Raw genomic sequence first — 23,181 nt, 5'->3', positions numbered from 1 at the left:
CAGCATTGCTTACCAACATATTGCTCCATAATTGATGACAAAGGACGTATTCCAAAATGTCTTTCCACGCAACAAAAAATACTTCCGGTTACACTGTGAGTCATGTGAAGTCTTTTTTATTCTATCTTTGGCTAGAAATGCTCCCAATTCCCGTAGTTATTGTCTATTTAAATTTAAAAATGCATTTGAATAACAAAAAGCTCATTTTCTTCACAAGGTTACAAAAAAATATGATACCTAACTGTGTTTTTTCATCTTGGTTTGGATCTTAGAAACATGTCAGTCTCAAACAGTATTATGCCACCTAGTTTGAGTTTCTCTGCAGGGTAAGTATTTATACAGATATTGATTGTATGGTTTAAGAATGATGTATTTTAGGACAGCACAGCAACAACACAGACATGGTAACTGGGGGCCAGTCAGTTGAATTTTCATGACATTAGTCATCTTGTCCAGTACAAGCAATAAAGTCCTACATAGACATAGACAGAAAGAAAGTCCATATGGTGCAAGAAAAGTAGTTTGTACATCGTTAGGACATAGTTTGTACTTAAAATTTGGTAATGCAATGAATACTTGTGAGTTACACATCAACAGTGACAGAAACTGCTTTAGTGGATGTTGTGGTTTGCTCTGTTCCCTTGAAGAGCTGCACTTGATTTTATAATAAACACACTGTTTAGGTTATGTAATTATCATGGTTAAAAGAAACACCTTGAATCAGTGAATGCATCGCTGTCCAAAGTTGTTGACCTTCCCATCAACCCTCACCTCCTCCCAACATGGATTTTGTAAAGTATCATCTATGACGTTCACTGGCTATGGCTATAAAGTTTAAATTTAACTCAGTATTTCATTTGGAATCCAAAGTGCTGCAGCACACAGGGAGCACAGTCAGAAGTGACACAGAAGAAAGTGTCACTTCTGACTGTGCTGCATCAGTGAGCTATGCACTGAATAGGTCAGTGATTTTCAATGGGCAGACCACAATCTGGTAGTGGTCGTTGCAGGCTACAGGGCAAAGAAGTTATTTGACAAAAGCTGACATCAGTTGCTAGAAGAGGAAGAAAAGTCTGAAAAAGTTTCTTAAATATTCTGCACTGATAGCAATGTTGCTAGGAGAACTGATGGTATGCAAAAGAGTGCAAATAAGCAGATTCTTTAAAGGCTGACTGATTGCTTTGGTACAGTATGCAGTGTAGTTTGGACACTAAAGCAATACTCGTCATCCATCTATTCTATTCACAGATCAGCCACAACAACAAACTACCTGCACTGTATAGTGGAGCGATCCCATTTATGTCATCAAAGCAGCCCAGATACATTAGATTGTCTTGTAGTTTCTAGCACTGGAGCACTGGGAAAGAATCCATCAGGTCATGTGGGTTGACTTGTAATTGCAATGTGTCAGGGTGCAATATCCTGCTTCTTGGTAAGTTGGCAAATATGCATATCAATGTCAAGACCCAAGGTTTTCCAGTAGAATAAAATACAGAAAAAATAAAAGAAGATGACAAAAACCTCACATTGTTACCAGTAGGGACAAATATTTCTAGTTTTAAAAGTCTCTTCAAGAGGTTATCTACACTGGGCTTTCTCTCTGAGAAGAGCAGAGTCAGATTTCGTATTACATGCACAGCGGTGCTGATTTGATCAAGGTCAAATCACCTGCTCTCAACTCCTAATTGAGGTATTGTACAAGAACAAAGGCACTGATCACAATCTGCTTCAGTTACATGACAAAGTCAGAGTCGGGATAAATGGCCATTGCATCAAGCTCGGTGACAATATGATTGGTTTTAATTTAAAAAACCCCCAAACATACTATGAGCTAGGAGGAAGCAGGTTATAACTGAGGTTTCAGGATCATCAGGAATGATCGAGTGTTTAATATGTTTTAAACTTGCGGTTTTTTTGGCTGAGCAATGAAACATAGTGCCCCAACCTCTCTGCTCAGGCCTCACTACACTTGCCGAACACATTTCTTGGTGAGGCTCGTTCCTACAATGACCTTGCTACGATAACAGAGTCACACGGCGTGTAAAACCCACTGCCTGTCACTCACAGCCGATCACGTATTCTGTGAAATAACAAATGTTTGAGACTGAACGTGTCTCCAGATGTCTCACTTGAATATTTTATATGTTGTTTCTCCTTCTCTCTGTAATGTTTCAGTTTTCTCCTGTCACTGTGTCTTTCAGCAGCCCACCTTGAATTCACTGATGTGACTAAGGAACAAGTTTATTTTCAATTAAATGAAGGAATAAGCTTTGTCTTTCATTTCCTGTTATCTACAAAGCTCGGCCTGTATTTTGACGTCTTTAGTGTACGCATCATATCCTGGTAAATTACTATGAGGCTTGTCAAAAAAGAACAAGTACCTCTAATTCAATTCCTGCCACCCAACACACGCAAACTCCTCAAATGTGTAGGGCTTTGGTTTTCACGATATGCACTAAGCTCATTATTTCCATATTTGACATTGTTGTTGTAAACAGACTCTCAACATCAAGGTGTGAAGAATGAGGAGGACACAAGAAGAACAGCAACAATGGGATAAAAGCTTTACTGCCATCATCACCTTTTCAAAAGCATGTGTGTTAGGACACTATTATTGTGTGTGTGTGTTTTTAATTCCAGGAAACAGGAAGAAAGAACAAAATGATCACCAACTGACCACTACCCATCTAGACTGCATATTTTTTCGGTCATCTCTGTTATATATATTGTCATGTGGAATGATTTAATTATTATTAGATTGGGTTACGAAATTATTCCAAATGAAAAAATACGATATCAACACTTTTATGGTAAATACAATTATCAAATTCAGACACTAGAGTACAGGCAAGGTCAATTTGAAATGTACTTTATTTTTTATTTTGTTATCAGATTTGTAATTTCACTGTTTTCAACATCTTCACATTTAAAAATGACTGTAAAAATGATTTTCCCCTTGTTGCAGCATGGGAGAAATGTAAGCCTTATTTTTACATGGCAACGTCACATTTGGGTGTGGACACCCGAGCTTCTGAATACGACAACTCAAAAACAGGATTTTGAAATCGATATCCAAGGTGTAGCTTATAGGTGGGTGAGGGGCAGCATAGGCAGCCTCCAATATTTTTATTATTGTCAGTGACAAATGTACAATTTTGGCTGGATGAGGACAGGCTATACTAATAATCAATAATGAAGAGTCAAGTTTATGGCTATGTTGACCTTTGTAAATTTGTATTTGGTTCTCTTGAGGACAAAATCTCCTTAAGCTGTTCCATCCATTTATCCATCCATCCATCCATCCATCCATCTTCCACTTATCTGGGTCTGGGTTGTGGGGGCAGCAGCCTAAGCAGAGAAGCCTAGACCTCCCCCTCCCCGTCCACCTCCCCAGCTTGTTCGAGGGAACACCAAGGCGTTCCAAGCGTGTCCTGGGTTTGCCCCGGGGCCTTTTGTCCTGCTAAAAATATTTCATCATGTGGCTTTCTTTTTGTTTTCTATGTTGTTGTTCATTTTTGTTTTTAACTTCCCTGTGTTCCCTTTCCCACCTATGTGATTGTTTTTACTCAGTTCACTCATGTCTCATTATCCCCCTCCCTGGTGTGTATATGTAGTCTGTGTTTCTTCATTCCCCTGGCTGCCCTGCCTTTGGTTTTCTCTTACTGTTTTTATTTTGCTAGTTTTTGGATCATTCTTTGTGATCTATTTTACTCCCTAGTTTGTTTATATGGCAAATACAAAAGAAGCCCTCACAGGCAGCACAAAGAGGCAGCTTTGAAATGAACTCTGCCAAAGTGGTTGAAGAACTTTCCTAAAAACTTTAAGGCCCAGCAACTGTTAACCTCTGTGTGATAGCTTCTGTCTCTTTAAATGTATGTTCTAGAGCAGATCCAAATTTTGGTAAGAGCCTCTTTATTCAGCAACTGGATCTATATCTGTGAAAAGACAGCATCACCTCAAAGTTGGCTGGCTTTGCTTGAGAGTTCCTTAACCCTAGAACACTATCGCTGGGTGATTTATACCCGAGCAAATACATTTACATGATTTCTCTCTCCTGCAGCTGTTTGCGTGTCGAGGAGCCTGTGCCTTCACCAGGGAAGTCTCAAATGTCCCAGGAATGGGTGGACCAAAGACCAGCTTTCCAGAGCCATTATTTTGTTTTAGGAGGGTTTTTTTTTTTCATTTTGTTAGACATGGCACAGTTGAAAGTAAAAGAAGACCACTCTAATTTCTCATGTGTTGTCATATTTTGATATATTTGATTACTTTTTATTGGTTATATTATATCGGGTAAAAATCACCCGGCATTAGTGATTGTGTTACTATTTATAGCGATAGTGTTCTAGGGTTAAGAGGTTTACTGGCAATAAATAAATAAATAAACAAAATCCCATAGAAAACAAACATTTGACTTAAGACAAACACACAATCTGTAATAGATAATATTTTACCAAATATCGCCAGCTCATCATATTTGTCTCCATGGCATTCACAGACACATTACCTCTATGTGAACTGTTGCCCCGGGGAATTGCCCAAATCCTTTGCTAGTTCTAGTCAGTGCAGGTTTAGATTTTAGACAGTAAGCAGGGAAGGTAACTTATCCCCTTTAGCAGGTTTTAACAAGAACCTTTTAAACTATGTAATCCTAGCCATAGCTCAGAATTAGCCTGTCCTACAGTTTAGGACCTTTGCTCCATTCCCAAGAAATTTAGACTCTTTTCTCCCTCACAGAAGCAATTGTAAACAAAGAAAAATCAGGTCTCTGTGGTTGTTTTTATGGGAAGCACACATTATTTAACATGCCATCCATCACCTGCCTAACAAGTTTTTTTTATTTAACTATAATAAAACCTGATTTCATTTGCGCACACTCAATATTTCCTGATGCTCAGTACACTAGTTTACAAAGCTATATTGAAGCTCTTGTGTGTCTACAAGTATGCTTTAGTGTGGGAAGCCTTCCATTCTCTTTGTCTGTGGAAGTGAAGTGGACAGATGACCTTGTATGAGTTGCAATATGCTGGAGTACACACATAAATATACCCCATAAATCTTTGTTATAGCTACAAAAAGAAAAAGAGAGCAGACTGCATTTCATGTTTCCTTCTGTTTCCTTCTATTACAATACAAACAAGTTCACTTCTGCCCAGTGTGGATGTTCCCGGTGAGTAATGAGAACTTTATGACAACACAGATTGTGAAGAGCTGTGCACTTTAGCTCAGATAGAAAACTTGGAATTAACCCAAACATACTGTAGTTAAAATAATCCCAAAGCACTTGAGAGAATCCTCTGGCCTCTTGAGCTTTCCATAATTACAGCTATTCCAGCCCTACTAACCTACTAACACAACATCATGGAAAATGTCACATGGCGCATTAACATTAATGTGTCCTTAGACAGAGACGGCAACCAGAGTTTGTGTTCATTGCTGCCTGATGGTCCGTGACCAGTAACGGTGCTTAAAGCTAACAGCATGTTGGATTAAGGGAGCAGTGGACTGACCACACAAGAGCTTAGCCTGTCACTTAAAGAACTGCTGTGTTGTAGTTTATATTCTGCAAGCCCGCGGGTTTGAGTAATATAAATTATGTGAACGTAGTGTGACTGCAAGGCTCAATGTAATCCCCGTTCATGCAGACATCACGCTACAATGGCATCAACTATACATCTGCTCTCCAGGGGAACTCCAGGTGAGGCAGGAAAAAGCATAATAACAACAACTACTCATCCTTGGTGCTCACAGCTGTCCATGTGTGCACTTCTAAACAAGTTCATGTTCAGGTTACTTTATTTGTACCCGTTGGTAATTAGTTCTGTAGTCGTGAGTCAGCCAACCTAACATGCATAATACACAACAGATGATAAACAAGCATAGCACAAAATACCGAAAACAAGCACTAATAATGATCATGATTTTGAGCATGATGTCACCCATGAAGACACAAAGTTATAATTTGCTCATCACTTTGCTTGTGACCAGAAACCTTCACCCAAAGGAACTAAAAGTCCCTATGTAAAGGGTGCGAGGCGCTAAGGAAAAATCAAACCTGTCATCCGCTGTAACTGTCTGGTGTACAAGGGTGCAAGGTTCAGCAGTGGTTCAGCAGTCAGCATACTCACCCAATTAAACTGTTAAGTGGTTTAACTTGCTAACTTTACATTGTCCTGTACTGCTACTAATACTGATACTTCTTAACTGTCAGATGTCAGCAATTTGGAAATGGTTGCATTTATTGTAGTTTTTTTCTTCTTTTTTCCTGACTTCATTACAGCACACCCAGAAGCCACATTTAAATAAAATCACTGTAGTTATATATTACCTGCATGTGTACAGACTTGTCTTACTTAGATGCCAGCATCTTTTAACCCTAAATGTACCAAAGCCAAAATGTGATTGCTCAGCAATGTCTGTCGATCATGAAGCATTCATTGCCAAAGTTGTTTCCTAAATAACATTTAAGTCTGAATCAATAATTTTGTGAAAACACTCCAGAAAAAGTCCTCATCATGTAATCATTACAGTGATTTATTCAAAATGAGGCTTCAGTATGAATGGCGGGGGTTCAGTTCTAGCTAATTTAACCTAATCCTCATGTGTTGTTTTGAGGTTAATGTAACGTTTAGGAGATATTGGACCATAAACCTTGAATAGTGACACTGGCATGGTTGGTTTTCACCCACAGCTGTTTCTGCTGCTTCTCTTATAAAGTCACACTGTTGACAACAGAAGTTGTCAGCTCTGTTCCAGCAGAACATACTCTAGTACATTACATACTCAAACTATGCTATTTTTGACAATGAAGTTGAATATATATGAAGTGGGAGTTCATTCCTAGGCCGGCTGTTATGTTTTTGACTCCTTTGGTGTAAAGACTTTCAGAAAGTAAAATCAGAGTGGTCCAAATGTGGATCACTGGCAGCTATGTAAGCCCACTGGAGAAAGACAGGCAGCCCCGAAGAACACATCAACGTGGGAGAAGATGAAAAGATCAGCAGTAAGATCATCTCTTTTCCCGCTGGCTTTATATTTAGATGTTTTCAACCTCTCATTGAGCTACAGTATACAGACGAGTGTCAGTGGAGCAGCGTTATTGCACAGAAGGGGAGGGCAACAGAGAGCGAGTTAGGAGTGGAGTCAGAAGATAGAGACAGATGTACATGAGAAACAGAGACAGATACTAAGAGAGTTCAACAGATGGGTAGACAGATTGAGAATGAAATGCAGTGACAGAGAATATGTCATGCACAGAGGTAAAACAAGAACCCTCTGCACTCCTCTTACACGTTGCCTATGGCAAGTCTTCTAGGGGAAACTCCAGCAACCCAGACAGCACTGTAAGGACATGAAAGTATTTTATCTCCATCTTTCCTCCCTACATCCACTGTTTCCATCTTTAAAAAAAATCATTTACAATAGCATATACTTTGAGTTTTGAGGCTGTGAAACGGTCGCAGAGGTGAATGGGGATACAGTTAAAGGAACAAACAGAACTGAAATAACAATATAATGTTGGAGATCAGAAAATACTTCACTCATTCTGAACGGCGAGATTGCAGCCGACACTTCTCGCTCCTCTTGTCATTTACATTTAAGGTGTCTTCACATGGAAGATTAATTTCACAGCCTTTCAGCACTTAGACTTTAAGAGCTTCTTCAAATGTTTACCGATTCAACTTCAGCCGGAGTTTCAACTCGGAATATTTCTCTTGTAAAAAATGGATTCAGAGATAATAATGAGCTTCAGACGCTGCAAACACTGCTTCACAAAAGGAGATTTTGTCAAGTAAGATGTAGTTCTTGAAAGCTGAATACTGGAAAGGCAGACAGCCTTTGCACAAACGTGCTCCAATGTTAATATTAAATGTTTAAAAAAAGTTTTTAAAAAAGTAACTAAGCAACTAAGTAATAAAGTAACTAATTACCTTTTTCAGGTAACTTGGCCAACACTGTCTGTGACATTCTGAAGAAACTAGGCCAAAGGACAGTACTCCAACATGATAACAACCCCAAACACACCTCCAAAAAAACCAGTGCCTTGCTAAATAAACTGAGGGTAAAGGTACTTGACTGGCCAAGCATGTCTCCAGACTTAAACCCTATTGAGCATCTGTGGGGCATCCTCAAATGGAAGGTGGAGGAGTGCAAGGGCTCTAACATCCACCAGCTCCATGATGTCATCATGGAGGAGTGGAAGAGGACTGCAGTGTCACCCTGTAAAGCTCTAGTGAACTCCATGGCCAACAAAGTTAAGGCAGTGTTGGAAAAATAATTGTTGCCAAACATTACTGTAGGGTCAACCTTACAATATAAAATACCTTGAGGCAACTGTTGTTGTGATTTGGCGCTATATAAATAAAATTGAATTAAATTGAATAAAAAAAAAAAATTGACACTTTGGGCACAATTTGGACATTTTCACTTAGGGGAGTACTCACTTTTGTTTCCAATGGTTTAGACAGTAATGGCTGTATGTTGAGCTATTTTAAGGTGACAGCAAATTTACACTGTTATACAAGCTGTATACTAACTACATTGTATCAAAGTGTCATATCTTCAGTGTTGTCCCATGAAAAGATCAAAATATTTTAAAAAATGTGAGGGGTGTACTCACTTTTGTGAGATACTGTATATTATTGCATATAATATTGCATTCTTGGAGAACACGGCTGTGAAGCTTCACTGCCACGTTAATTAACTGATAGATATTTGATGCTGTTAATAGGGGAGTTAATTAGTTTCTGCCTGATTGCCTTTCAAAACATGCCCTGCATGCTAATGACTACCGATTACCAGATCAATGATTCAAATCTTCAGAGCCAAGAATTACAGGAAATCATATGATTTTTTTTCCTCCTTAGCTACAAATTTAAGGGGTTGGAAAATAAGTTAATAATTTAAATGAGACAGGTGGTGACTTTGTTTGCCGTTAACTCACTGAAGATGAAAATCTGAAGCTGAAGATTTGGCTGTGAGAGGAGGAAATTATAAGAAAAAATGTGACTAAAAATGCGATAAAATCTGGAATATATCTCCTGATGCAAAAGCAGAAAGGGTTAATTTAATAATTTTAATCAAACGAATTCCAGAAGAAGGAGCAGTGAATCAAAACTACACTGACTTCAGTCTTCGGCTCTATAAAGGAGAGAAATTTGGGCATAGACGAAGGTATTTTATTTCAAAATGCATTTGTAAAAATTTAAGGATGAATGACCTGAACACAAAGTCAAAAAATTCAAGTTAAAGATGGACTGACTCTTTAAGCTCAGAGAACACCACAGGCCAGTGCCAGTGATGGAACATGACAAATATGTAGCACAAAGCTAGAGACTCAAAAGGCCGAAACTGGGACGAAGCAAACTTTACACCCACACAGCTGAGGCTGGTGAGAAAAAAAAACAAAACATAAAAAACATTCAAAGGACTGCCAGGTTTTTATAACCTGCTGGTAGAGAACTGTCCTTATTATACAAAGATGAGTCTTTTTTCCCCAAACCTTTTAGATAGAACAAACATTGTTATGCACTCAATTCTAAAGTCACACAATCCAGCAACCACCTTAGTCAATAAAAGCAAAAAGAATTTGTTCCAAATGAGAGCAAAGCTTTTCCCTTTTTTTCTACCGCTTCCTGTTCGGGTACAGTATGTACATGAAATCTAAGATTATTTCATACTGTCTTTATATATTGCACATGGAGTGCAAGGATCTTCAGGGATAGTACTTTCAATGGACTTTGCATTTGTTCATGTTTTCTTAATATGAATACTATACGCAGAATTAACTAAAACTTAAAGGACGACCACTGGCGAGCTGCAAATTACCTGCACTGTTTTCACACAGGCACAAATCAGCACTGTTAGACATCACACAGACTTTGTCCTGGGGAGCTGGCAGGTTAAAGACCGTTAAACACTTTCCCCCTTGGACGCTCATTAGCATTGTTGTCAAATGTCTTTATGGGGAAAAGAGTTAAACAGTCTTTAACCTGCCAGCCCCCCAGTACAACGTCTGTGTGATGTCTAATTGTGTTGATTTGTGCCTATTTCAGAACACTGCAAGTAATTTGCATCGCACGAGCGGCCGTCCTATGTCCTACCTCCTGAATGCTATCCCCCCCGAAAAGAAAAGCCTTCTCACGTGCACCTCCAATTGAACATTTAAATGACTCTACATAGAAAAATTGCATGTTTCAAACAATTCATAATGATATACCTTAACAATCAAACTGTTTTCTTCATACCACTGATGAATGAAATTAAATTAAAAACACTGATTTGATTAACAATTGAATATAATAGAGTCCATAGAGAAACTGAGTAAAGTTCAATATTATAGAGACAAAATTATTCATGGTCAATACACTAAAATGTAGTGAAAATAAATCATGTTTCGGCATTTCGGACCTGCAAGACCTTTCATCCCATTAACCAGTTGTCCATTTCTGCATATCATCGAATGTGTGCCCAGCTACTTCCATATGCTCTTAAAGCCATTCTGTGCTCTTATAGCAGACGATGGATTAAATGTGGAAATTTATATTTCAGTAATTTTATGTAACATCGAAATCAGAGCTGATAAAAAACATGTTGCAGGCAATATTATTTGAATTTCCGTTTACATTCCTTTTCAGATCTGTGGTTAGGTCATAGAGATGGAAGTTATTCTTTTAGTAGATTCATGATTGTTATGAATTTGAGAGAAAAAAGTGGAGGATCAGTCTGTGTCACGCAGTGATGTCTCTCTTTTGTGTAACTTACCTTCCGGTGTCTTTGCAACCCGAGTATCTGTATCTGCATGTAGAAATTTAAGCCTGCCTTACATGTTTAATGAGGTCCAGACTTTAAGCTGTGGTACAGCGTATAGATGTATGACACAGCACAGTCCCCTTTCTCTCTAAACCTGGAAACACGTCTTGCCTCCTCTTGTTTGAACAAATGATTGGATGCTACACAGGTGTGTACTGAGACATTTGGCTCATAAAGTGTATGTTTTTTTTTTTTTTTTTTTTCATTTGATTCACAATCTTCAGGGAGTATCTGAGAATGATGTTTGACCAAACAGTAAGGGTATACTCTGGATCAGAGCATCGCAGGGAGAGACGTGTCCTAAAAGAACATGGGATCCATTTTTAAGCTGGAAACAGCAGACTGGTCGTCACCAGGGGAGACCCAGTGCAGGAAACAAATTAAGCCTTATGAACATTTGAAATCAAACCAATAGTGTCTCTGTCTTTCATGATTTCAAGCACGATACCTTTCTTTCTTGTCTGGTCTTGAAACTTTTATTTTTAATTGATTGGTTATCCTCATGAGTAGCTGACTACAGTTTGGAGCCTTCAGAGTTAGGCTGCTTTCTGAGATCAGACTTGGAATGAGTTAAATTATCATGCCCATAGATTTTTCCCTCCTAATGAAGATGTGCTATACAGCCTAATTAAGTCTGATCAGTTCAATATGCACAGTGTGGATTTAATTTCAAGACACTGGTGCTGGTCTAAAATGTGTGATGAAGATAACACACACACAAAATAAAACAGCAAAGAGAATCTTCCTCTGCATTACACTTACATATTAGGAGGCTGACTGACAGCAGCACAAATGATGTATTCAATATGTAAAAATATGAAGGTTTTGTCTGACCTATCTAAAGAGAAACCATGGCAACATGCTACAAATAGCTGACCCGTGACTCCTGTGCTCCATGTGAGCAGGTTGATCACTTCAGCGAAATTAGACCACAGAGACGGGAGGTTTAATGGCATAGGGGAGGATGGGACAGGAGCGAGAGGAAGACAGAGGTTGTGTAAGTAGAGATAGATGGACAAGAGAGGTAAAGGAGTAAGCTAATAGGAATAAAAAGAGCAAGGGGAAAGCAAGAACAGAATCTGGGGAGAAAATGGAAAGGGGGGGGGGGGTAAAAAGAAAGACAAGGACAAGGGTGGAGGAGGAAAGGAGAAAATGAGCAAGCAGAGGAGAGCCAAGAGGAGGTCAGGGAAGGAGGGCAGAGGATGAAAGGAAGCAAAAGAGGTAAAGAGAAGTAGCTTATAAAACTGGAAAAAGACATAAGGAAGGAGAAACGAGAGAAGTTAGAAGACAAAGGAGGAGAAAATGAAAAGAAAGAAAAGAAAGGAGGAAGGACAACTGGGGGAAATGATGGGGAGAGTGAAAAAGGAGAGGGAGAAAGGAAGAAGGTGGAAGGAAGGAGAAGAGGAAGGTAGGGAACAATTAGCTGACTCTTTCTATGACTCTCTTGGGAGCTTCAATCTCTGCAGTGTCCAATTTAAACAACACTTTAAAGCCAGAGCATGAAAATGTGTGTGTGTGTGTAGGTGTGTGTAGGTGTGTGTGTGTGTGTAGAGTGAAGTAGGAAAAGAAAACATCTAATGACCATCCTGCCGATGTCATTCCTGAAAGTCAATAAAAACAACGTGATGCTCGTGTCAGATTTTAATTGGGACAGACGGCTGAACAAACTGGACAGATGAGAGGTGTGGGGTCAGGTGATGTCCTCAGGTCTTACCTGTCTCACAGCGGTGTCCCGTGAATCCCGAGGGACAGACACACGTGTTGGGAGACACACAGGTCCCGCCGCTTCGGCATCCCTCCTCACAGAAGGCTAGAAAGAGAAACCAAAAATATATTAGTTCAGTTTTTTGTGTTTTCCCCCTTCTGTGACCCGAATAGCACAGCCACAGAAAAGCCTTTGAAATCCTGCGGTTTTTGTGATGTTGTAAAAGCATTACACGCTACAAAAAGCTCCCCTGACTATCTTTACAAGATGCGTTAACAGTTCTGGGAGGGACTACTCACGCTCACCATTCACACGGGCTTAGAAATGGTGGTTTTTATGCTGCAGTGTTTGTTCATTATAAAGAAGACAAAAAAAAAGACAGATCAAAACTGTAACCTTGCCTCAGATTTATATCTGAGAGAAAAGTGTGCTTTCAAGTGGTCATGTAAAAGGCAGCTAAAAAACTATCAAATTTCTGGGAGGATGGCTGAACATTGTGTTGCCTTTTAAGGAGAAAGTTGCATTTTTTTGCAATTTGTTACGAGCAACGGATAAATGACTGTCTTTTGCCTTTTAAGCTTTACAGCACATTTACTGTACAGTTCAGAAAATCAGACCAAGTTAGCGACTGAGGAAAGTGAAACACGTTTAAAGAACCAGTAACCAGATGGCACTAAAAATTCTACTGTATCCTTCAGTGGATGCATGCACTTTTACTGACTATTGGACAGCAAAGGGACAAAATGCAGCAAGGAAAATATGTGTTCTTATTATGTGCGACTAGCAAATGGGGCCGATTTCACGTTAGCACATCTATCTATCAACATAACAGCAGGAACACTTTACAGTTTCAACCACTCACACACATGGCAACTGTGCAAGGAGCTGACCTGAACATCAGGATGAGATCTGTGTCAAGGACAACCTGCAGCACCACCTGAGCTGCTGTTGTTCCTCAATGTGATAAAATCCTAGCACGTACTGAATTTCTGCCTCACTTCTTTTTTTTTGTGCTTGGTCATTATGATAACTTTTCCACCACGGTGCCAAGCAAGAATATAACACAAGTGCTTACATGAAAACTCTGATCATTTTCCAGTGCCCTGCAAAAAGATTGACACGACTGTTTCAAAAAAGCCCTGCTTGAATACTATACTTTCTTTAGATGTATAACACATTTTGGGGTCAACTTGAAAGAAAAGCAGACGTGAAATAGGAAAGTCAGAGGCTAAACGTGACATGATATTTGGCAGCAAACTATAATGCTATGTTTATAATCCCCACCCTGGTGGTGGTCAGAGGGCCCGGTGGCGCCAGTGTCCGGCAGCCTCGCCTCTGTCAGTGCGCCCCAGGGTGGCTGTGGCTACAATGTAGCTGCCATCACCAGTGTGTGGATGTGTGTGTGAATGGGTGGATGACTGGATATGTAAAGCGCTTTGGGGTCCTTAGGGACTAGTAAAGCGCTATATAAATACAGGCCATTTACCATTTATTTACCATATATGAGTATCATAAAACAAAGGCAGTAGGATTTTAAGTATAGTTTTAAAGATAAAAGAGATTTTATGGGAATTTTGACCTCATTTGACCTTGGAGGTCTAAAGTAACGTGACATTTATTATCCCCATAAATCATTCCCTATATGCCTATATGTTATCAAAACCAAAGAAGATTATATATAAGATTATTATTATATTATTGTTGGCCTTAAGATCATGTATTTACCTTGAAGGAAAGGTCAGAGGTCAAATTTGACATCATATTTAAAATCTTTACATTGGTTCTTTCTATATGTTGGCAACACATACAAGTTATAAGGCTTTTTAAGTTGACCCTGAAGACCTTGATGGATGCATGTCAAATTTTAATAGATTTACTAATATGACCCCACTCTACACCCCTACAAAGTTTCATCAGAATTTCCTTTGAAACTTTTTGAGCTATTGCATTTACAGATTACCAGTGACACGCAAAGACTACAAAAACACAACCTCCTTGACAGACGTCATAAGTTGCTGACACTTATTAAAGATATATGCAAACTTTTTACCTTCATTTAAGTTTGCGTCAGTTAAGGCAGCTTGTTCATTGTGAGGTCACAGCACTTTGAATGACTTGATTTTTCAGAGCGAGTCATACTAAATGAATTTGTTAATTATGCCATAAACGCCAGTTGAACTAATTCATTTAGTACTGCTTACTGGCACTCACAATGAACAGGTTGCCTGATTTAGCTATCTGAAGTAAACTGTTGTTAGTTCTTCTAATGCAGTGAGGTTGCATTTGTTTTAGATACTGGTAGCTTATTAGATTTTACAGTTCTTCTACTGATAATATGGCGTTGTTTTCCATGAAAGGTCAGTACTGATGAGATGGCCTACTGTGGTCTGGGGTTATGTGGCGAGGCAATGTGAGAATTCATTGGTGTTCATCTTGTGTAGCTGATTCAGTTCAAATGAATTGAGTTTGGTCCAGGATGCTATTTGCTGGAATGCAATCACAGCTATCATCAGATGTTTTAGCCTTTTATTAGATTTTTTTTCAAATAATAAACCACCAGCATTTGTAAACAGTGATCAGTGGATTGAAAATTAATTCTTGGCCTAATTAATTCTTGGTATATATCAGGGTAAATTCCTGATTGATATTAGTATAACACTATCACACAGTTTAAAAGAGAATCATTTTTTCACTAACACTAGAGGTCATCGGTCTGCAAACCATGTCCGCAAGGAAGAATCTAAAATAATTAAAGTAACTGCTCCTCATTTAGCAGTGATTTGGAAATCTCTCATGTGAGCGCATGTGTTCCCAACATTCTTACAGCCTTTTCCTAGAAGCAGGCTAGCAGCGGAAATGGCTGTATTTTGTTCAACGAGTGTACACACTGTGAAGCACCAACACAAAGGAGAAGAGGATGTCTGAGGAGCGCTGGCAGAGAAATATCCTCCACAAAACAGATGTAAAGGGTGGGTGCAGGGAGAGAGGACAGTCAGTCAGTGCTTAAAGCGAGGATTAAACCAAAAAAGAGGGCAGACTTAATTGAGCAAGTTCATTAAGTATTTCTAAGCTTAATTAATGACACGATTAAAAAGATGAGCCTTAATGGGCAGAAAAAAAAATCTATTTAAAGTCACAGACATAGGGTATGTGAGTGTAATATCTGTGTGTAATCTGTGCAGCAGCTTGTCTCCATTTGGTTTATGAATACACAGAAAGCTCATTTGTCAGCACAAATGATCAACCCAGTGTTGGCCTAAATATACAAACAAATGCAGCAAATAAATAAAAGTAGATTCTACTGCCAGAAGCTATTAGAGCTATTAATCTGGTTGCACTATTTAAGAAGTTCTATCAGGCCCTCATTAGTGGCCTGATCGCCTCTCTACTAATAAACCTCACACTTAAAAATTAATTACACTTATATTGACTCAATCTATCTCCAACTCTAATTATCATTTCACCGCCATCAGCATAATGCCGCCTGCCTGTCGAACTAATGACTTCCAAAGATGAGGGGGCTTCACTGGGAGTGGGCGTGCTGTATGACTGAAGGCAGTAGTTTTCTTTCCAAAAAACAAGCCTCGGTTTCAAGTTGCCTCCAGTATTTTAATTCCTGTCAAGAAATAGCTGGATGAATTAAGCCAACACTAAAACTTTTAATCCAGAACTTTTGCTCATGCTTACTGGTAATAGTGTGTTAATGAGTAAATGCGTGGAATCCAGTCCAACAGCTGGCTTTTAAAAAAAGCCTTTAAGCAGGACTGATAAAGTTAAATATACTGTAATAAACCGATATTATAACAAGAATAAGATTAGTGTAAGACTTTGCTGTCTTGAGTGAAACACAGTACCAGCCCCCAAAAATTAAAGCAATACCTGTCAGTGATTCCCATTTAAAAAAATGCAGTATAATAAAATGAGAAACCTCTGAGGCTGAAAAATTAAGTTGCTATGCAATTGCTGAAAACTACACTTCATCAAGTGACTACTTGAGGCACTAAATGTGACTCAATTACCATAAAGTACGTGTTAGAACGGCCACTTTTAGAGCACATGTTTATAGCCTATTATTAAAAAAAAACCTGTTACAGTCTCTACAGCTAATTATTTGCCTGTTCATGGCAGCTGTATGGAAAGTGAACATTTACACAATTCACCCCTTTTAATTATATTGAGGCTTAACGTTATGTATAATTAAGAACACAGCAGCTTTTCTCGTATCTTTTCTTTGTCTTTTCGTCGAGTCTGTCTTTGTACGGACCGGCATTGTTCTCCTTTTGTTTTGTACATTCCTTTTTTGTGCGGCAAAGAAAAAACAAGAAGGTATTGGAACCGGAGAATGAACGTTTAGCGGTGCTGCAAATGCTTGCATTTGATGCGGTACTTGGATTGTTTTGCCACTAGTGCCCGGCATGCAATGCGCGAAAATCACGTGATTGCTAAACAAGGGGGAGGGTAAATCCGTCTCCTCGGCTGTAATTGGTCCAGCCCAGAGTCGATCATGACCAATTACCCAATCCAACACCTTTCATTATATATACCCTTCCTAAAAAAAAAATCCATCGGCCCATAAAAACAAAAAAATCGCCAGCGGCCCACCGGGCAAATGCCCGGTGGGCCGCTGGCCAGTCCAGCTATGACACACACCCATATTTTGCTCCATTGCGGTTTATTTTACACCTCAAACATTTAATAAACAATTAAGCAAATACAAGTACTCTGCAATAAATTACAGGTAGTAAGAAAATAAACTACTAAATCTTTTACAGTACATCCACACCTACACAGGTATTTTTGAAAAAAGCTGTTTTGTCCACACGCAAACGGCATTTCAAATCACCGGAAACTGAGATTTTTAAAACTCCTTTTTTGCGTTTACGTGTGGACGAGGAATACAGAGTTCGTCACACAACGTCAAAGGTATGTGCCCTTTTTCACGTCACGCTGTGCACCCCGTTATTGTTTACATGAGATGAATTGCAGAATGGCAGATAGAGACAAAATACTGTTAATCAGCAGGTTTTACACGCAGTTACTGTCCCTCCAATTAGAAAGGCAGAGGCGTCACGGTGTGATTATTTTACGTGTAGTTGTTTTTTCCTGCGTAATAATATTCAACATTGCTATCAATACATTTTTCAAAAAATGCCTCTCTGTGCAAAATGGGTTTAAAAACATAAACAGCTGTGGGATACTGTTTGTCTGTGATTTGAACCGGGGGAACAAATCGTGGCAGGATCAGCCTGATGTTATTTGTATCCTGCTGTAACTTTACTGTATAAAGAGCTAACATCTCTAAAATGTCAGGAGTAGTTAGTCATTACAAGAAGTGTTTGTGAACTAAAAATCACGAATGTGGGATACTGTTTGTCCGTGATTTGAAGAGCCCAGCACTGCTCCCAACGAAGGGAAAATCAATTCTGCAGGGGAGACCTACCTTGGCACTTGTGCAGGTGAAACCAAAGGGAAGATATGCTTCACCAGATTTTCTAGTCTTTGGCTTAGAATGAAGTTGGTTTGGAAACATATTCAGCTATGCTTCATCTCCTACTTTACGTTTCTGCGGGCGCCCCGTGCTAGCAGTGTCCAAGCGTTTTGTTTTTTCCTTTTCATACCGCCCCCCCCCTGCCATGGCTCTGCGCCCCCCTAGGGGGCGGGCCCCACACTTTGGGAAAGTCTGCTCGAGGCCTTTTTTTTTTCATTTGCCCTGATAGATCTTGTGGTGTGGAGGCGTTCTTTGAGATGAGAAGCCAGTTGTTTACAGCTCTTGTTGTTTTTCTACATGCACCATACATATAATGTGTGGTACTGATGGTTTTCCATTTCCGAATAAGATTGAGAAAAGAATAGCAATGTGTCGCTCTTGTTCAACAAACAGCAGGGAACATCCCATTTCAATGGAATGGCACCATATAGAAGACAAAGAAGAGCAGTAGAATTGTATTGTACCCTGTGCCACCTCCTTAGATTGTGGTTGCAGAAAGTGATTCCCCTTTCCTCCCTTCTGACACCAAAACCTTATATTTACTGTTTGAAGGTTCAGTTCTCAAGCCTCTAAAACTCTAGTCTCACTGCTGGCTTATACAAAGTATCTCACCAACACTTCACCTCTTTCCATAATCTTCCCCCCCCCCCCCCCTTCCTCTTTTTTTTAACATTCAATAAATTCTTCTTTTTTTCCCCACTTTTCCACCTCTCCAGCTCTTCCCTTAATTGCCTCCTCTACATATCATTATGAGAACCCACCACAGCGACAAGTAGACTGACCCAGAGCTCAAAGAAAGAAAGTGCCCTCCTTTAATTGTAAGTCTCTTGACCTCCTGCTAAACTATCTCATTGCTTAACTGAGCCTGTTGCTGACTCGTGACTTCTCAAGACATGCTTATACCCACAGATTTGCTATTTGAGTTTCCCATTACAGGCCTAGATTGCTTTCCAGTGGGTGGCAAGAATGAAATCATTCCACTCTGTGCCGTGGCTAACAGTCATATTCACGGTCGTTGGGTGTCCAAGGTTCCATCTCTGAATTAGGAGCAGGAATATTGTTGGGAAAGATGAATGCTCGACAAATTCAAGTAGGTGTGAAAGGGGAAAGGCGAGCTTTGGAATTCTATGACAGAAAAATGAAAACTGATAAGAACATTGTTAGCCTTTTTGATAATGAAGTCATAGTAAGAAATTGTTAAATAATTATCAAATTTGAAATATCTAATTTTCAGTACTTTTAATTTTGCATGCTGCAATGCCGCATGTAAAGGGAAAGAGAAAATAATTATATAATCATGCAACACAGGGCCTATGATCTGTGCCTGTGCCTCTTCAGATCCCTGAAGATGAGTTGGACTGTGCTCCAATCATTCATTGCCCTCCGTCAGAGGGGTGGGCAGGGGTGGGTATACTTGTATCCCCTTAGTTTGCTGCCTATATTTTGGGGTGTTCCCCACTGGATGGGAGGGTTGCTTCCCTAACCTTTAGGTGGGGTAATTGGCTCTGGCTCTTGTTCTGTCATTTACACTTATGTGGAGAATGACAGTTCAGAGAACCCTGCCTTCTTGGATTTACCGAGTAGGGCACTGGAGAGTACTCCACCGGGAGACTTGTGTTGGAGACACACACACAGGCCATAATATCGAGACCTGGAAGGGCGCAATTGAGAAAAACAGCCTGTTTGATGTAGTCTCCAGTGTTGTTTTATTATTGTGCCTTTGTGCCAATCACAGTTTGTCCATAAGGGACACCTGATCAAGCATCAGGGTGTTTGTAAGTGCATTTGAGACCAGGACACCTTAGTGCAGGTCAATCACTAATTTTGCATTTTCCCCCAGAGAACTGCCACTCACTGGATATTCTTCAGATTTGCGGCCACAAGCTTTGGACATTCGGGTGAAGTGAGGAAATGAGCTACCAACTGATCACCTGAGTTGGATATCAACTGAGATGTATCAGTTGGTGGGGGAGGATACTGGACTTAGAGAGGTTGTGCTGGGAGCATCTGGTGCAGGTCCTGGTGAGCACTTCAATTCCCACCTCCAGCAGTAGTTCAATAAAATTTCAAGTGAGGCTGGGACTATTGAGACTCAATGGACAATGTTTTGGATCTCCATATTAACCAAAGGGTGGTTGATGCTTGTTATGGTGATAATCACCAAACCTGATGGTGGGCACCATAGCTGATGGGAGCCATTAGCCTAAGAGAGTCTTATTGGGCTTGGTAAGCATTTGGGACTATCAAAGTGGGTTTAGGATGGAACAAGACTTTCAGCTGGCCACTAATTGATTCTGGCAAATCATCAGGTGACCCAGGAAAGTGGTGCTCTGTTCAAATGGTGTACAGTGGGAGTTGGGTGCTACTGACTTCAGCTGAGGATAAAGTTGGGTGGTAGACAAAATGCTACGAGGATCTCGTTAACCCCATTTACGTACCTTCCTTGGAGGAAGCGTCTTCAGAGACTGTTGTGCATTAAGAACTGTTCTTCTGCACACCTTGATTGTAAGGAGAGGTCATTTGTAGTCTTCCTATCACCTCAAAGGAGCATGGCTTTTCTCCTCTGACTTCTGACATTAACAAATAATTTTCTACCAGATAACATTATTTTTGGCCCATTCTCTGTAAACCCTAGACATTTTCCTGCTTGTGCAGGTAAATCCCTGGAGATCAGTACGTTGTGTAGTACTCACACCAACCTATCTGGCTCCAAGAATCATGCTACCTGCACAGAAGTCACTTAAAATCACCTTAGTTCCTCATTCTGATACTCAGTTTGAGCAGTTTGTCTTGCACTGATCGTCTGCCATGTGATTGCCATATTAGGTGTTTGCACTGTAAAGCAGTTCAGTAGATGTTTCCAATGAAGTGGCCGGTGAGTGTGTTTAAAATGTTGAGTGGTCACTTAGAATAAGAAAACACTATATAAAAGTCATAATGTTCTCATGCTGCCAGAACTGAACTGTTACTGTTTCTTAACAGCTATGACACAATACATGATGCAACATATCACTCATCAAGTTTAAGGAATAATGACACATACATTATTGATTATTAAACACTATTAATTATATTTTAAGTTTTTAAGGGTAATTAAACTACTAAAGATGCATTAATTATAAATTAACATTTTTTTTCAAGATCGTTACCAAAAAAAGGGCCTTAGAAGTAAAATCTTTCTTTTTACAGTTGGTTCAGTTAGCCACAGCTTCCAATCCACCTTATTCCTAGCATCCTCTTCAAAGATGTTGAACAGCTCTGGTCTGCAGCAATCAATCTATGCCCTGAAAGTTTTAAATGTAAACCTTAGCCTCCACTCTCAGATCCTTTCATATCTTCCAACAGGTGCTGATATCACAGAGGGAAAGAGATTATGCACAATATAAAGGAGCCTTCCTGAAAACAACATCTATTAGTTCTGACAGAGGAACGCAGGGGTATCCAGATAATGGAGGCTCAACATCTTCTACTATATTCTCTCTCTTCAACATCCTTCATCTCATAGGAAGAAAAATGCCTCCTCCCTCTTTCTCCTGCTGCATTGTGTGTGTGTGTGTGTCTGTCTGTCTGTCTTGCTTCCATTTATATGAATGCATAGCAGCAGGCTTAAATGCAGAGTTAGAAGTCCACTGGCAGCCTGCAAGGAAGTGCTGAGCAGGCCAAAAGTACAGCTAAGAAGGAATTAATGCCAATCCATTTACTCATACAAATGCCTCACTTTACTATGCATCAGAGTAACAGTAGTTCACCCTTGGCTGTACTCTCTGTTGGGCATTTACTGAACATCACAGATAATGACTGCACTTACAAGACAATAAGGACTTGCGCCAGGCAGTCGGCATGGATTAAAGACACATTAAGGGAGATTTTTACTGCCATAATGTATCTGCAGAGGGTTGAAGGGGTGGTTGATCAATACTGCTGACACAACACTTAATTCTGCCAGGTGGTTCAGGAGATTCCACGCTCTGGAACGAGCCTCCTCACATTTCAGAATGCTCAGGGCTGGAGGAGTGTGAAAGATGCAGGTAAGTGACCAGCGATTTTAGGGAAACTTACAAAGCAGTTTTGGGGAAGGCAGGGGGGACCTGCTACTATCTCACTGTGGATGTTGGGACGGTGAAAAGAAAGTCAGATACTTTCATTCACAATCATCATTACAAGCACGGCCTGATCAACCTTTCATTTCAGGCTTTCATTTAAGTGCACCTGTGAACACATGGCTAAAGTGTTTGAGCAAAGACAGTTTGAAAGGTTGCCTGCAGAAGCAGATGGCAGCAGAGGACTGAGCTAACGCAGAGGTGCCATTTGTTTATTCATCAGACAAACAAAGAAAAAAAAACAAAACAAAAAGCAAAAAACCAAACCTCAAGCAAACTGACAAAGTTTTTTTTTTGCCACATTTTCTAGATGTAAAACAGCTGTCAGCGCTTAAATGCTCCCCTGGGATTCTTGGTTTTCACTTTAAAAGCATTCAACGCGCTGTGTTCTCTCTCCAGGCATTACACTTCAGGCGCAGAAATACAACTCCATTTTCTTGTGTACACAGATATCCATTACCGCACGAGTCTGCTTGATGCCACTATAAAATGAGCGGGTCCTTTACCCAAGATGCACGTCCACTTCCAGTCAACCCTAATCCAGAGTCACACTTTTATAATATCCAAAAATAAGAGAGTGCTGTGAAAATATTTGCATTTGCTTTACCTTACACTCAGCTTTATACATGTACCTGATGAGCTGCTGGGTTATGTACTCAGATTGAATAAGTATAAAAATGATATGCTCTTGTAATGGGTTTAAGTATGGATATAACTAATTATAGTACTTCTAAATGGGAAGAGTCAATTGAAATGAGAAAAAAAGCTACAGGATATGAGATCTGAAAGTTAATCCCACAAAAATGCTTATTTGAGACTATAGAACAGACTAAGACGGTTGGGTATAATGCGAATAGTTAGTCAGGCTTGTGCAGACACATCTCCAGATGGATGTTAGCGTCGCTGTGTCTCTGCCGGATTTTTAAATGAGCCAACGTTTGCTAAGAAATTAACAGGTGATGCTGTGTTGGTGTTGTCTTTTTAGCTCATTTCCACTTCTTACGAGTGGCTCAGAAACACACGTTTAAAGAAAGCTTTAAGCTTGTATTTAAAACTGGGTTTTTAACATCCTTTTGTGT

General features: G+C 39.7%; 1 protein-coding gene across 1 annotated transcript in view; it reads right to left on the bottom strand.

The window, feature by feature from the left end:
* Window positions 1-23,181, bottom strand: part of LOC113027985 (protein kinase C-binding protein NELL1) — a 301,737-nt gene that overhangs the window by 29,167 nt on the left and 249,389 nt on the right. Inside the window, exon 15 of the mRNA XM_026177879.2 lies at window positions 12,524-12,619. Coding sequence (XP_026033664.1) covers window positions 12,524-12,619 — 96 coding nt within the window. The remainder of the gene's footprint in view (window positions 1-12,523; window positions 12,620-23,181) is intronic.

This window comes from Astatotilapia calliptera, chromosome 1 (assembly GCF_964374335.1).
Source record: "Astatotilapia calliptera chromosome 1, fAstCal68.1, whole genome shotgun sequence".
Taxonomy (NCBI): domain Eukaryota; kingdom Metazoa; phylum Chordata; class Actinopteri; order Cichliformes; family Cichlidae; genus Astatotilapia; species Astatotilapia calliptera.
This window is presented reverse-complemented; position numbering and strand designations above follow the sequence as displayed.